At 42.5% G+C, this 14082-nt stretch overlaps 1 protein-coding gene across 1 annotated transcript in view; it reads right to left on the bottom strand.

Annotated features, from left to right (window-relative positions):
- Positions 1 to 14082, bottom strand: part of LOC146190866 (C2 domain-containing protein 5) — a 47012-nt gene that overhangs the window by 13349 nt on the left and 19581 nt on the right. Inside the window, exons 12-23 of the mRNA XM_084601254.1 lie at positions 13367 to 13452; positions 12829 to 12937; positions 12347 to 12461; positions 11758 to 11934; positions 9586 to 9690; positions 8945 to 9034; positions 7682 to 7739; positions 5553 to 5606; positions 5311 to 5385; positions 1053 to 1127; positions 651 to 767; positions 391 to 507 (exon numbers count right to left, since the gene is read on the bottom strand). Coding sequence (XP_084457380.1) covers positions 391 to 507; positions 651 to 767; positions 1053 to 1127; positions 5311 to 5385; positions 5553 to 5606; positions 7682 to 7739; positions 8945 to 9034; positions 9586 to 9690; positions 11758 to 11934; positions 12347 to 12461; positions 12829 to 12937; positions 13367 to 13452 — 1178 coding nt within the window. The remainder of the gene's footprint in view (positions 1 to 390; positions 508 to 650; positions 768 to 1052; positions 1128 to 5310; positions 5386 to 5552; positions 5607 to 7681; positions 7740 to 8944; positions 9035 to 9585; positions 9691 to 11757; positions 11935 to 12346; positions 12462 to 12828; positions 12938 to 13366; positions 13453 to 14082) is intronic.

The following is a 14082-nucleotide window of genomic DNA, read 5'->3' as shown; positions in this document are numbered from 1 at the left end:
TTTGTAATCTTACATGTGCTCATTCACTTGCTCCCTTCTCTATTTCCTTCACTCTCCTCTCCTGACTATATAATTAGCTATTTCTGGATTCAGTAACGTGTTGCAAGTAGCGAACGTCCCGTCGTTCCTCCTCTTTTTGGGTGGAATATTTGTTGAACTTTGTATCGCAGCCGGGAATGCTAGCAATGAGCCGAAACGCTTTGTGCAAACAAAATTAGGTAACTGCAAACTGTGATGAAACTCCCACAGATGACATTTGTATATATGGAAGCAAGGGCTAATAAAAAAGGACGAAAATGACTACTTGAACTCTTGATGAGTAACGATGCAGAAGTCAAAGCCGTTTCTTTTTGTCAAGACTGTAAAGATGCCCTCGGGAAAAGTGCTCACTTGCAAGTTACAGCAGAAGCCATCCATGCCAGGCATGACATCAGTGTTGCACATGGCAAATCCATCGGGCATGTGGGGCTCTCTCAGAATGCTCACAGCGTCCTCTGCATCATCCAGCTGTGCATGCACAAAGGACTCTTGTAAGTACAAAAACGGATCATGTTACTGACATATCTGACACAGCTGTGTGAAAAGTCCTACACTAAAAATTTTAAAAACTCCTACGCTAAAAAATTCAGCCATGGAGGGAAAATCCTCACCTCCACTACACAAGCGTCAGATTTCGAGCAGCGGCTTCTGTCACTAGTAACTCGTTCATCATCACTAGTATCAGAATCGCCCGTGGATTTTCCATTCTGCTTCAATGCTGCATGATCCTAGTTAAACAGAGAGCAAGTAAGAAGAACACTAAAGCATAAAATGATAAAACCACAAAACCACAACCACAAACCACCACGAAAGGCATCACAAAAGGCATCAGGCATGGCACCAAATCAGAGCACTAGCATTTTCAGTCCCATATGTCTTAATGTCAGTGAAAGCGATGTGCACAGGATGAGGACAGACACACAACAGCTTTACTGCTACAGCAAACTCTGCTCAGAGATTACAAACCAACTCTCAGCTCTGAATGGAGTCAGGCTGCACGGATAACAACGTACCTGTCGACGACTAAGGAGCTTTGGAATGGGTAAAGAAGGCAGTGGTATTGCTATGAGACAAGCACCAGTTCCAGTCTGAAATGCAAAAAAAATGTTCACATTGAAATCAATACTAATCCAGAAACATATGCATGCACATAGAATATCTATGCACAGGCATGCATGATTTCAACAAGACGTTCCTCGTTTTCATACAATACAATAAATAAACTGCATAGCTGAAAGAATGCAATTCTTTGTTTTCAAATCTGGTTTCAGATCTGTGATTACTGGTTTATTAAGAGGCAACACCTCTCTTAGAGCTATCTTTTTATTTCTTGATAGATATTTATGAAACTTTCCTAGCTTATGTATTTAAATGTGATTTCATTTAAGTTTTTACTTTTTCTGTGAAACAAGCCATTTTCGCAATATTACAAAATCATTGTTTGAAACATGCAGGTAATTTAATTAACAACAAAAGCCACAGTAAAGCTTAGCACATAGAAATGACCTAAATTCCCACGGGATGCAATAAGACGAAAATGAACGTTTTAGGCCCATTTGAGCGGAAGTTAGAGCATGTTAAACTTTACTAAGAAAAAAGTCGATATGAAGGCTCGGAAAAAATGTATTGTTTTAAAATTGTACTAAATAGTGATTGATCTTTTTTTAGTCTTAATGCACACACCAAAAGTTTATCTTTCTAACAAAAAAGAAAAGCTAGCCAATCTAGAACCCAAGATATTTTCCCTGCACTACTGCGAATGTGTCCAAACTGTGATTTTGAGAAAATGCGAAAAAACATGTCAAATCATTTTTTTGCACAAGGAGTAACTTCAGACTCATAGGCATAACCAAGGTGCATTGCACCTCTGTGCCGCCTTTTGGCTATCTTGGCGATGCTGAGTGATGACTCTCGCTTCTTGGTGGAGCTGGAGCTGCGGCGCAAGTCTATCTCTTTAGCTCTTTTTGAGGCAGTGCTGCTGGTGTTCATGTCCAGCTCATCCAAAATTGCGGTTGTGGTGTACTCGTTGCCGGTGCTGAATCTGAGCGCTATTTCAGCAACAGCTGCTTGCACTGCAAACAGTGGAGAATGCTTTTCCTTGGACACAAAGCTCCAGATCACTGAGTGCAAGCTTTCATTAGAGTTTTGTGTTTTGCACCGTTGGCATCTCTGAAGCAGGTTCTTCTTGGCCAGGCGTTCACAGATAGGCAGCAAAGCTTCTCCAACATCCTCAGGCAAGTTGTACAGGCGCTTAGACTGAGGTTTACCCATTGCCTTGGCAGCATTGTGGCGGCACCAAGAACTCTCACCAGTCGGACAAAGGTTGTTATTTGGGCAGCTATCAGTTGAGGTTATATGATAGTATGTTGCCATCACTGCCTGTTGCATGGCATCTACATCACTCTCATGCGACTTCAAGGCACGGCCATAGTATGTGCCGAGGTGGGTGATGAGCTCCGCAGCTCTGCCTTTTCTGCCAAGGCAGTGTTTTCCGTCTACCTTGTATTTTTTAACTAAATTGCGGAGCGCTGTCCCCATTCTTTTCTGAATGTGATTGAGGTTAAAGCCCCTCAATAAACTAAAAGTAGCGCCATCTCCTCTCTCCTCCTCCGGCGCCGCCGCTCCTCCACTCGCATTTCGACCATGGCTTCACCTACGCGGTACACGGCTAGCACGCGTTGATCGAGGCGGCCGTGCACCAGTAAAAGCGCTGGCGCCGGGTCTCATCATTTCAGCTTCCATTTTGTCGCAATGTGTTTAGGTCAAAATATTACTCACTGCTGAAACATCAATACCGAATGTTGATGGGGATTTCCCGCCAAAATAGTTCCAGCTGTCAGTGTCTTACACCACATGCACGCGATTTCGGCTTTGGTTCAACTCGCCTTCTCCTCCGTGCACCCGTAGTTCATCACCTGTTGGCCAAAGTGAGCTGCATGATTTTAAAAAATTGTAACTAGGCGGCTGATGGGAACAATTTATCAACAGCCTGTGTATAATTTCTTTGCAGCTTTGACTGGTTTGCGAGCTGCTCATAAACTTGAGAAGCGTGGAAGCAGTTGTCATCCATGTATTTTCAACTTCAGCTGCAGATGTATCAGCGCTTGCATGCATGGCATGCAAAATCGAGAACTAGCACACAAAACGAAAGCAAAACACGAAATATGCGAGTTTATCCGGTCGCCTAAGAGCCGTCACTGTTTCGTTAAATTCGTCAACACACTGAAAACATGTCGTTAGCTTACATTCACGACAAAGACACCTCAGAAAGCATGGCTGAGTAGCTAAAAACCAAGGACTTTATTCTATACTTAGATGTATAACGCGAAAAATGTAAAAAAAGATATGACGCGCGGGCATGTGGCACTTGGCAAGGCGAAAAAAATGAGCAAATCCGTACAGAGTGTGTGGTGGCATATTAGTTTAGGGATGAGCAATTGCTCACTTAACTCAGAGAACCGCGACCGCAGCACATTGAGTTAGAGTCCGCCCGGCCGATTGGGTGCAGCGAAACCTTGCTCCGCGCCACATCTCGATTCGCGGACGGCATTATAAACAACCATTTATCATCATGCCCAAGCGTGCTGCACCAGAAAGCGCAACATGGCATTTTGAACGACGCAACTAAAAAACAGCGTGAAAGAGGTGCGAGCCGTAGCAAAACACACGACGATATGCGCCGAGCGCGCGTCGTTTTGCACCGATGGAAAGAAGGCAGCCAACACAACAAGCAAGAAAAAAGCGCGCGAATACATGTAACAGCGCTCGGCCAATGGAAAGGCCGAACACCAAAGGAGAGCACCGGAGAGGAGGCGGGCAGAAATTATCACAAGTTGGCGCTACGTTTAGTTTATTCATCATCATCATCATCAGCCTGATTATACCCACTGCAGGGCGAAGGCCTCTCCCATATTTCTCCACTTAACCCGGTTCTGTGCTAGCTGCATCCACTTGACCCCTGCGAACTTCTTAATCTCATCCGCCCACCTAACCTTCTGCCGCCCCCTGCTACGCTTTCCTTCCCTTGGAATCCAGTTAGTTACCCTCAGCGACCATCGGTTATCCTCTCTTCGCACTACATGTCCTGCCCATGTCCATTTCTTCTTCTTAATTTCCACTAGAATGTCGGTAACTTGAGTTATTTCTCTGACCCACTCTGCACGCTTTCTATCTCTTAATGTTATCCCTACCATTTTTCGTTCCATAGCCCTCTGGGTTGTCCTCAACTTAAGTAGTACTCTCTTGGTTAGCCTCCACATTTCAGCCCCATAGGTGAGTACAGGCAAGATGCAACTGTTGTATACTTTCCTCTTGAGCGATACCGGTAAGCTGCTAGTCATAATCTGCGAGTGCTTGCCAAATGCGCTCCATCCCAATCTTATTCTTCTTGTTATTTCCTTTTCATGGTCCGGATCTGCGGTTACTACCTGTCCTAAGTAGACATATTCGCCTACTACTTCCAGTATTTCGCTACCTAATGTAAACTGCTGTTCCTTCCCGAGGCTGTTTAGTTTATTGAGGGGCTTTAATTGACGCAGTCCGTCTCCACCTCAACAAAGCCATAAACTCTTGCTTCCTGTATAGCATTGAATGTGCGGCTATTGCCGTCACACAGAATGGTCGTGTAGCTCATGTTATGCCGTTGGAGTGACCTTTCGAAGAGAATCAGGCCAGCTTCAACTTCCATTTTTCCAGCTTTAGATTCACTGTTTTTGGGGCACTGGTGGTTGTCTTTCCACTGCGCATAGCACTGTCTGATTTCGGGCCATTTTTGCATCCCAAGAAAAAGTTCGACAGAACAACGTAGTCTAGCTCATATCCTATGAAAAGCTCCATGACAGCCCCCACACCTATACGGGAAGAATGGCCTAGCGTCATCCACGTGCCATAGTAGCACATGGCAATATTACCTTTGCGTCCAAAGCACAAGTCCTCATACAGTGCCTCCACTTTTGGCGCTTACTGGCTCAAGGCAGCTTCAGCTGCCCGTGTTGCTGCAGGCTTTAGTGTCTGCTTCAGATGGCATTGGAATGTTTTGTTATGCATTCCAAGGTGCGAGAGTCCCATACCCACAAAGATGTCATTTACCCACAAAGATATCAAAGTACACTGCAGTCACACCATCACAAACTTAAGATGCACCAGAGTAAATAAGGTTCACTTTCTTCTTACGTGCAAACAAAAGCACCACACAACATAAACTGAAAGCCTCCTTGTGCACCCACCATGGAGTGAGAACTGTTGCTGCGAAACACATGAAAACCTACTCACTGCAATTCCGGCAATCAGGTGCTCTCCAATAGAAACTTGCACCCTCAGGCCAAAAATGCCATTCATGTTCTTGAGCTGCAGGAACACAAGTCAGACTTAGCACAACTAATTAAACAAGTTCCACAAACAACCAAAGTAACAGGGTACTATCAAAGAAAAAAGAAAATGCTTTAAAAGGTCAAACTGACCAAGCGCAGCTAGCGCGACAAGATAATATAATGTTCCTCTGTGCCCCAACTCACCTTAAGCTTACTTTGTATTTGGCGATGCAATTCAATCTCAAGGAATGGAAGACTCTGGAAAAGAAAGAAACAAGAGTGGCATAAGCATAGTGTGTCATCACATACATCAATAACGCATCATACACCAGGAAGCACATCAAGGCCCAATCTAAGCAATGGCTGTTGTACACAAATTTCACATTCCTGTTAAACTTTTTTCTTGTTCATGATGTAGGCTGGCATGGATTACCATGCCTGCTACCATTCCGGCTCAATATTCCACTCTTCGCAGTGACAACGTGATGACACAACCCACAAAACAACATGATACCAGATGCCCAAGTTTTTGAGGGACATTAAGTATAACTTCCAAATGAACAACAAGAAAAAAAATCCAGTGTGGAACGATACATTTGACAGAGACATGCAAAACATTGGCAAAGCGTAAAAAAAAAAAAAAGAAAATAACATTATATCGCCTGCTTTTTATTATGGGTTCATATTTGCAACAAATTTATACTCAAGAACACTTCTTTAATGAGACCTTTCGACAAAAAGAGCATGATAAATAATGCCAAAAACCAGTCCAACAGTTTTAACAAGCTAGTATTCATATAAAGTACATATAAGCAACTGTTAGATCTAATAGTTTAGAGTCAAGAGGTATGCACGCACATTCCTTTTTCTTTGTCTAGCTCAGGTCAATCACCATCTTTTTTTTTTTTTTTTATTTGTGCAGTTGCACTTCTACCCCTAATTCTTGCAAAGAGTGCATACATGTGTGTGTGTCCTACATGTGACTAACCTGATATCATCAGCTAATAAAACACTCGGCTTCTTGAAACGTCACCTGCGGGATGCCACTCAACATGTAAGACTACAAGCATACATTTCACTCATCAGAACTAAACTGGAATTCGCATCGGCCATCTGGAACCCTCACCAAGCATATCTAACAAACGCCCTCAAAGCTGTGCAGAACAGGGCCACCAGATTCATTCATTCCTCATATTCATACGACGTTAGCATATCATCTCTAAAATTGCAATCAGGTCTATCTAATCTTTCTGCTCGCCGTCACACTGCCAGTCTCGTCTTATTTCACAAGTTTTTTATTCGCCACTCAGACAAGAACCCTACATCTGCGCACCCCCGCTGCGCAGATCCCATCGCATCAGTCACCCTCTTCAAGTTTTGCGCCCACGTGCCCGTACCACTGTTTTCTCTAATTCATTTTTTTGCCGAGTAGCAGCTGACTGGAACGGCCTTCCCCACGATATCGCTGCCATTACCTGCCCTGGAACATTCATGACTGCATTGAACACCTGTACTTCATAAAAACCCACCCCTTATGTAACACCCCGCAAGGGGTCTTTAAGGAAAATAAAGTGATGTGATGTGAAGATGTGATGTGATGTGTCCGAAGCAGACTTGACCTTCCACTTTTAAAATGCCAAAGAAAAAAAAAAACTCTTCGGCACCATGTGGGTTTCAAATCCAGGCCGAAGCAAACACATCAGCCTCACTGACCACTGTGTTGAACCACTGCGCCATCTTGGTAGCCATTTATTCACTTTTTGACCTGCCAATCTTTCATGCTTCAGATGTCGTCGTCCTCACCTCCTCTGACAAAAGTTGCATTAAGGATCTGAATGGGTGGTGTTCATTTTGAATGTGTGGCTGTCTTTTGACACGTGGCCTCACAGTGACGCACAAAGAGGACAACATTGCCGTCTAGAATGCAAGTTTGCTCTACAAACACTGTTTCCTGGCTCTATTGATAGCTGTCTCGAGTAAGCCCACATCACAGTGTAGCCTGCACAGGTTTGCCTACACACGTCTGAATAGACCATGCTTGCTTTCTCAGGCTAGCATGGAGGCTAGCCTGGCATATTTCGGATTGTATGATGCAGAGTACCACCATGCTCGACAATGAGAACAGCGACGGGCAAGACGATGGTGACAGTGGGAGCCCTTGGATCATATCGTCATGGCTCAGCAGACATAGTTAAGCTTTCACAGCAAATTCCACATGAAAGGTAGTTCAAAGCATAAATGCAGCATCAGACGGTAAGCAGCAATATATATTATTAGCGTCGACAGTACTGCTAAGATTATTTGCACTCACGGACTAGAAATGTCCTACTCACATCACTAATCTCTCTGGCATTCTGCTCTCCTTTCAGATCTTTCTTGTTCTTGCATACTCTGCAATTATGAAGCAAGAACATATAAAAGAAAAAAAAATAAAGACAGGAACACTTGGATGTAAAATAAAGACCAGGGAAACTGAACAAGAATCTCGCTCCTTTCAAGCCTGATCAGTGCTACAGCTATAACCACAGCGTATAACCAAAACATTCCCAAAAACAATTCTGTGATAGCATAAGTGCCTAGTATATTCTGGGCAACGCACCTAGTGCATAAAGTAGCAAACCCATACAGCAAAGACAAAAAGGAGGTGTTAACAAACTTGAATAGTAGAATGCGTAAACAGGCGGACTATCCTTAACTGGCTGCACAAGTACTTCAAAGTAAAATAATGGTATAAGTATTGCTGGATTGATGATATTTTATTACAGAGTATGTAAACCTGCAATGACCTTTCACAATTAGGTTTACACTTTATTCCCGAGGTAAAAATCAAAGTTCACTTTCCCAAGAATTATTATACTAAGAATTAATTCCTTTTCCGTTTTGAAATATTGCGAATGACATCTAAGAGGGTTTTACAAATCATCCCAATGCCATCCCAACAGGCAACGCACACACATAAATGTGTGCAACTTTTAGACTAAATAAAGCAATGCAAAGATTTCCTTTAACTCTTTATAAGTGCAAGATGCAAGTACAGTCTCACATGCATGCTAAGGGCCAAAATTACACTTTGAATGGCTTTATAAATTCCAACGACATCATTTGCAAGCCATTTCAACCCCTGCGTTTGTAGAAAAACAGGGTGCAAATTTCTACCAATGATTTCACAAAAAGACCCAACATTAGGTATCTATCTACCCAGCAGTCAGATCAATGTACTACAAGAAAACTTGCATTCGAATTGAAAACTGCTTCAAATATCAGGAGGAACTTTAATGACAGAACAGGCTCTAAGCTTGAAAACTTTTTTTTTTCATTTTATTTTTCTAGTCAAATGGCCTTCACTTGTAATAACATACAGAACATCAAACAGGCCTAGTAGTAAAATCCAGAAACATGTTACATAATTTGTTTGACAGTTCAGTGGCACTCAACATGCAAAAATTTCAAACACAGGTGCACTGCTGTCCTTTTGTCAGCCTCATGCTTCAATGTCATACGAAGGGTTAATAAGGACTCTGTCTTGTGCTTTCAACTGCTAGTGACAGTTAAGTCAAAGTCTGCTAATCAACTCCAGTCAGGGGAGAAAAACTTACCTGGCCTGAATGAGGCAGCTTTTGCCCACAATGGGCATGCCCGCAGGGGGCTCAATTGTCATAAACAGGACATCAGGCACCTTGGCACGCCTATGCGAAAAGAAAACAGAAAGGCCTACATTAAACAGAATAAAAACTAGCACTGCTACTGCACACTACACTTAGCTTCAAACACTCCGATTTCCATTCAATGCTCTGAAACAACCACTAGGGACAAAAGCAGTTTTATCTCTGAATTAAAGCTATTAACACACAAATGAAGTCAGAAAAAGTAAGTTTGACGAATCAATGCTGAAGTATTACAGCCTCCATTGCCTATCCTGGTTTCCTCCCTTCGTTCAATAAAAGCCTTTTCTTTAATTTAAAGACATGCACAAGAAAGCATTCAAGCAAATAATAAAAATTACAACTAAAAAATCAGCTTTTGCAAGCACCAAAAAATCAGTATGTACACAAAGCTATCCGGCCTGTTAAAAACCAATTACTCACTGTGCCATATAGATACAAACTGACGAGTAGAAACCATGCACAGTGCTGATGCTGTATGAACATGGTGCAGTGCAGGGTAAAAAAAAAAAAAATAAATAAAGTACAAAACTGGGCTTGATGCATGTTCTCAAGTAAATGAGATATAAGCTTACCTGCAAACACCACACTTAACTAGCTGGGCTTGAAAAGGAACACTTGCTTCATTGTAAGGAATGTGGCACAGCTTGCAATCCAGCTTGCCTCCCGAGTCATCAACACTGAAACAAATGAGTACACTAGGCAACCAGCAGCACAGGACATAAAAATGTGATTTTCCATCATGTTGCTTTCAGGTGTAGCACGGGTTTCACCACATCTTCAACTTAGACAAGAGAGAGCTTGTCCTCTTCAACAGTAACATAAAACGGGCATACAAAGAATGATAGGAGGTTTAGCTCAGCTAATCATGGTTAGAAATCCAGAAGCATTAGTTTTGCACAGTAAAGTTAAGCAGTTTAGTATCATTAAGCAATGTACAGTTGCTTAGACTTGTTAAGAAACATTGCGTAGTTTATTATCATGTCTGCAGTAAAAGGCTGACAGCAAAGTCAAGGGAAAGGTCAGAATTAAAAGGCCCCTGAAATGGTATTTGCGGTAATATTCTAATGCACAAAATCCAGAAAGGTGGTCTTTGCAAGTATTCAAGTCAAATTTAGAAGCTGTGCGTGGAGCCTATAATTTATAAATAATTTTTGAAAAGTGCTCGTCGTGAGCTCCCAAAACCGGTTAGGTAACACCTTCCTACTCGCTCCCTTCCCGATGATGTCATCGGGGCTTGCTGAATGCAACCACTCACTGAGTGGGTGCTGGGTGCTATGCTTTCTTGTGGCATATCTTTTTCTTTCTATTGTTGGAAAATTTCTTTATTTAAACGGGTAATTCCTGCAACAAAATCTCAGTTGTTAATAGCGCTGTGCTCTTTCTTGTTTTCAGTGTTTCTGTTGTCCTGTCTTCCCGCGCTTAGCCTCCAGCAAATCCATGCACCAACTAGCCTGCAAGAATGTTCTGGTCACTGAGTGCACCCACCCGAAAAACCAATAGCTAAATTAAGTACTCATGCACTGTATATATGGTGTCTTTGGCTGATCGCACTCATGGAGTTTTCTTCACATTCATGTACTGCCATATGTTCGGCTGGCTGCCACTCGTGCAGTACCACACATTCAGCTGGGACGCGCACGACACCAGTGTTTGGCACCGTGCCACCGTGGGGACAGACAGTGAACTGTGGTGCAATCCTGTCAAGCAGTGCTTACTAACAGATGCCGCAAACAAACAACACTATCAACGCAGCTGTATTAGAAAGTTTCACAAGCACTCACCAAAACCCACACCCCTCGTTATTACTCATTGCACACCATTTGTACGAGCACATGGTGGCTTTCGAGATCTTCAAGGGTCTCTGAGGCCACGCAGAATGGGATGCAGAAAGAGTGACAGCACTGCGCAAATGTTTCGCACGTTCGGCTCAGTCACATATGAATGCCCTACTCCTGTCACATTTGACACTTGACGCCACTTCCTGCACAGTGGCATGGAGGCAGTGCACCTCAGCCGAAGACACTTAACTAGGAGTGCCCATTCATGATTTTCATGGTTGATTTTAATTAGTTTTAATTTAAGCTAATCTTGACTAGCCTTAGCATAACCATGCCAGAGTGTCGCTATATATTTCTCCACTTAAGTGCTATACTCAGTCGCTCAGAACCTTCACACAAACCTCAGCGAATTCCAGGAATGCAGCTAGTGATTCATCTACAAGAAAAACTACAAACAATTATGCCTTAACTAATGCTACACTCAGTGGCTTTTGCTGTTTCTCATTAACTTACCAGAGACAGAAATTTCATATCATACAATTTACCTTTCTGGCATATAAATTTCAATCGAACTGTTTTTTCAAGTGGCAAATGTCATTGAAATTACTATGCCTGCATAAAATAAAGCAGTAAACATAGAAACGGAGCAATTTCAGTTTATTCTCACATAATTTGGCCCCACAGATGAATAAAGGTGCTTACTGATTGCCCATGTTAAAATATGCCGGACATGAGCAGTAAGCTGCTTATTAATCTTCCAAGAATCGACAAAGTACAGAAATTTCCAAACTTACTTTCCAAATAAACAATGGCGACAAGAGAAATCAGCTTGGCTTTTTAAAGCAGGTTTCACAACTGAAGTGGATTTGTCCTAGTCTGGGGTAAGAGATGCATTCTTGACACTTCCATAAACAGAAGCATAACAAAAGCAACTTTTCATTTAAATGGTTGAGCAAGGCTGCCCACCTGTCACCAGTAGCTTTTGCGCTTGATTCAGTTGAGCGCCCTGTCTTTTCTTTATCCGTGTTCGAAGGCGCCGGAACAACGGTATGCCTTGCCGTTGAAGCAGTGCTGATTTCTCGATCCACTAACGGGTTCAGCAGCACAGCTGTTCCACTTGCGGACAAAATCACCACCTCATCACTGCACGCAGCAACAACAGAACACTTGTCATGTAAGGCATGCCAATACGTAAAACGCACACGGCACAGTGTCGCAGAACTAAACTGACCTAGTAGTACTACATACATGTATCCATAGACGACAACCAAGAAAGCGCAGAAGTGAAACAATGAGAAAAGCAAACAAACCGTGAAAGTATAGAGTTAGCACTGAAAAATACAGAACTGCCATCATTCATTCGGGATAAGTCAAGGTTGCTGTCACGCGATCCAAGTAGTGAGCAATAAAGAAAAGGAAATGCACAAAGCCACAGTCCTTGGCATAAAGAAAAGCACAGTGCCGAGTGAAATCCACAAACGGAATCAGGTTTAAAACTTGATTATGTTATCACCGCTGCATTCAGATCAACTCTGTAGGGACAAGCCATTCTCACCAAATGTTTGTGGTTTCATTGTAGCCTAGCACAACGTTGCAGCCAAGGGAGCGGGTGTGGGAGCGAATCTCTTTCCTCAGCTCTGTCCACCAGGCATCACGAGTTTCCGGCTCATCTGCCAATGGTTGGTGCAAGCGGAGAGCACTGAATGTCAGCGATGCACAACAGATTAACAGCAATATGCGTAGGAGTGCTTGCTTTAGTCAGTATGTCAATGCGCGTTCTGAGAGACAATATCAGCTGGATTTATGTAGTACTAGTGTCATTGGCAAACCAGCATGAGAATGTTCCCTATACACACCTCCGATTATCAGTGTTCCTCCAACATATATGTTTCTCTCGGTGTTAAACCTGACAGATTGTAATATAAAAACACACATGTGATCACAAATGATTACTTCTAATGTGACAGCATTCTCATCCAGAAAATTAGTATATAATGGCACAGATAGACATAAAGCAGGGGAAGAAATACTACCTACCTGGATTGTTGATTTGGTCTAAAAGTTTCACAGATCTTGCAGACACCACACCTCCAATACTCTGAATGAATCCCTGTGGAAACTGCTTCATGGTGATGAATGGGTACTCCTGCATTCGGATGCCGAACAATCCGACAGTTAGACACAAATGCATCGAGAGTAGCAAGGCTCTCACAAATACAACATTAGGCATGTAGATGAGGCAGGTGCCAGTAAACAAGCTTGCGCTGTGCATTCAATCCCATATGTTGTTGCACTAAACAAACAATCATGGAAAATCACTCTGAACTTCACCACAATATCAACATACTGCAAAAAATTTAACCACAACATAAAAAAGTTTTCACACCATTTAAGGGTGACTTGCAAGACTGAATATGCTTAATGGTTAGTAGAATGACCTTTTAGAAACCCCATAATCTATAATTTGACTCATATTCTCCTCCTTATGATGTGGTCCTCAAGCGCAGCCCCATACCCTGACGCATCCGTGAATACACTTATTTAAAAAATCCCTGCACAAAGATGGAGAACTTACCAGCATTTCGAGACTCTCCCGCGCCAGTGCCGGCCTGTTGATGAACTGCCTTGGCCCACCACCAGCACTGCTTCCAGAGCTTGCGCCTGTTGAGAAAGGTGTGACAGGAAATTTAAATTTTATTTCCGTACTTTAAAATACTACAAGCCACCTTTTAACAACCAATGCAGGTGTGAACGGAGTACTGAGAGCATATGCAAATAGCGCACGCGCAATCTGTACAAAACTGTAGTGCAAAAAATATACACTGGAAGGAATGGTACATCTATAAACTCTTGTGCGACTCCCAAAGGAGATAAAGGATTGCTGCCAAGATTTGCGAACCTGAAAAGCGAGATCACGTACACTGCAACCACAAACAAGAAAGCAAAGTAGACAGAAATGTTTTGATGGATGCAGAGTTTGCCAGCTAGAAAGGCAGACCATTCCATTAAAAAATAGGTTTTCAGAAAGAAAGGAAATAATGTTGGCGCATATTTCTTCTGCACTGAGACGTTCAAATCGTTCTGCTATGCTCTCCTTGAGTATGTCACATGGTATTAAACTGCATGCAGGCATTCAAATCTAATCTGGTACTGTTAATTAAATTAAATCAAACAACATCTTTGAGCAGTGTGTCATGTGATGATGTTGAAGCTGTGGACTCGAGAAATCCAAGAGCCGTTTTTCTTTCTTTTTTTTTTTTTTTTTTTGCATTCCCTCAATATGACAGATCT

This window comes from Amblyomma maculatum, chromosome 4 (assembly GCF_055883805.1).
Source record: "Amblyomma maculatum isolate TAMU_Amacu chromosome 4, ASM5588380v1, whole genome shotgun sequence".
Taxonomy (NCBI): Eukaryota; Metazoa; Arthropoda; class Arachnida; order Ixodida; family Ixodidae; genus Amblyomma; species Amblyomma maculatum.
This window is presented reverse-complemented; position numbering and strand designations above follow the sequence as displayed.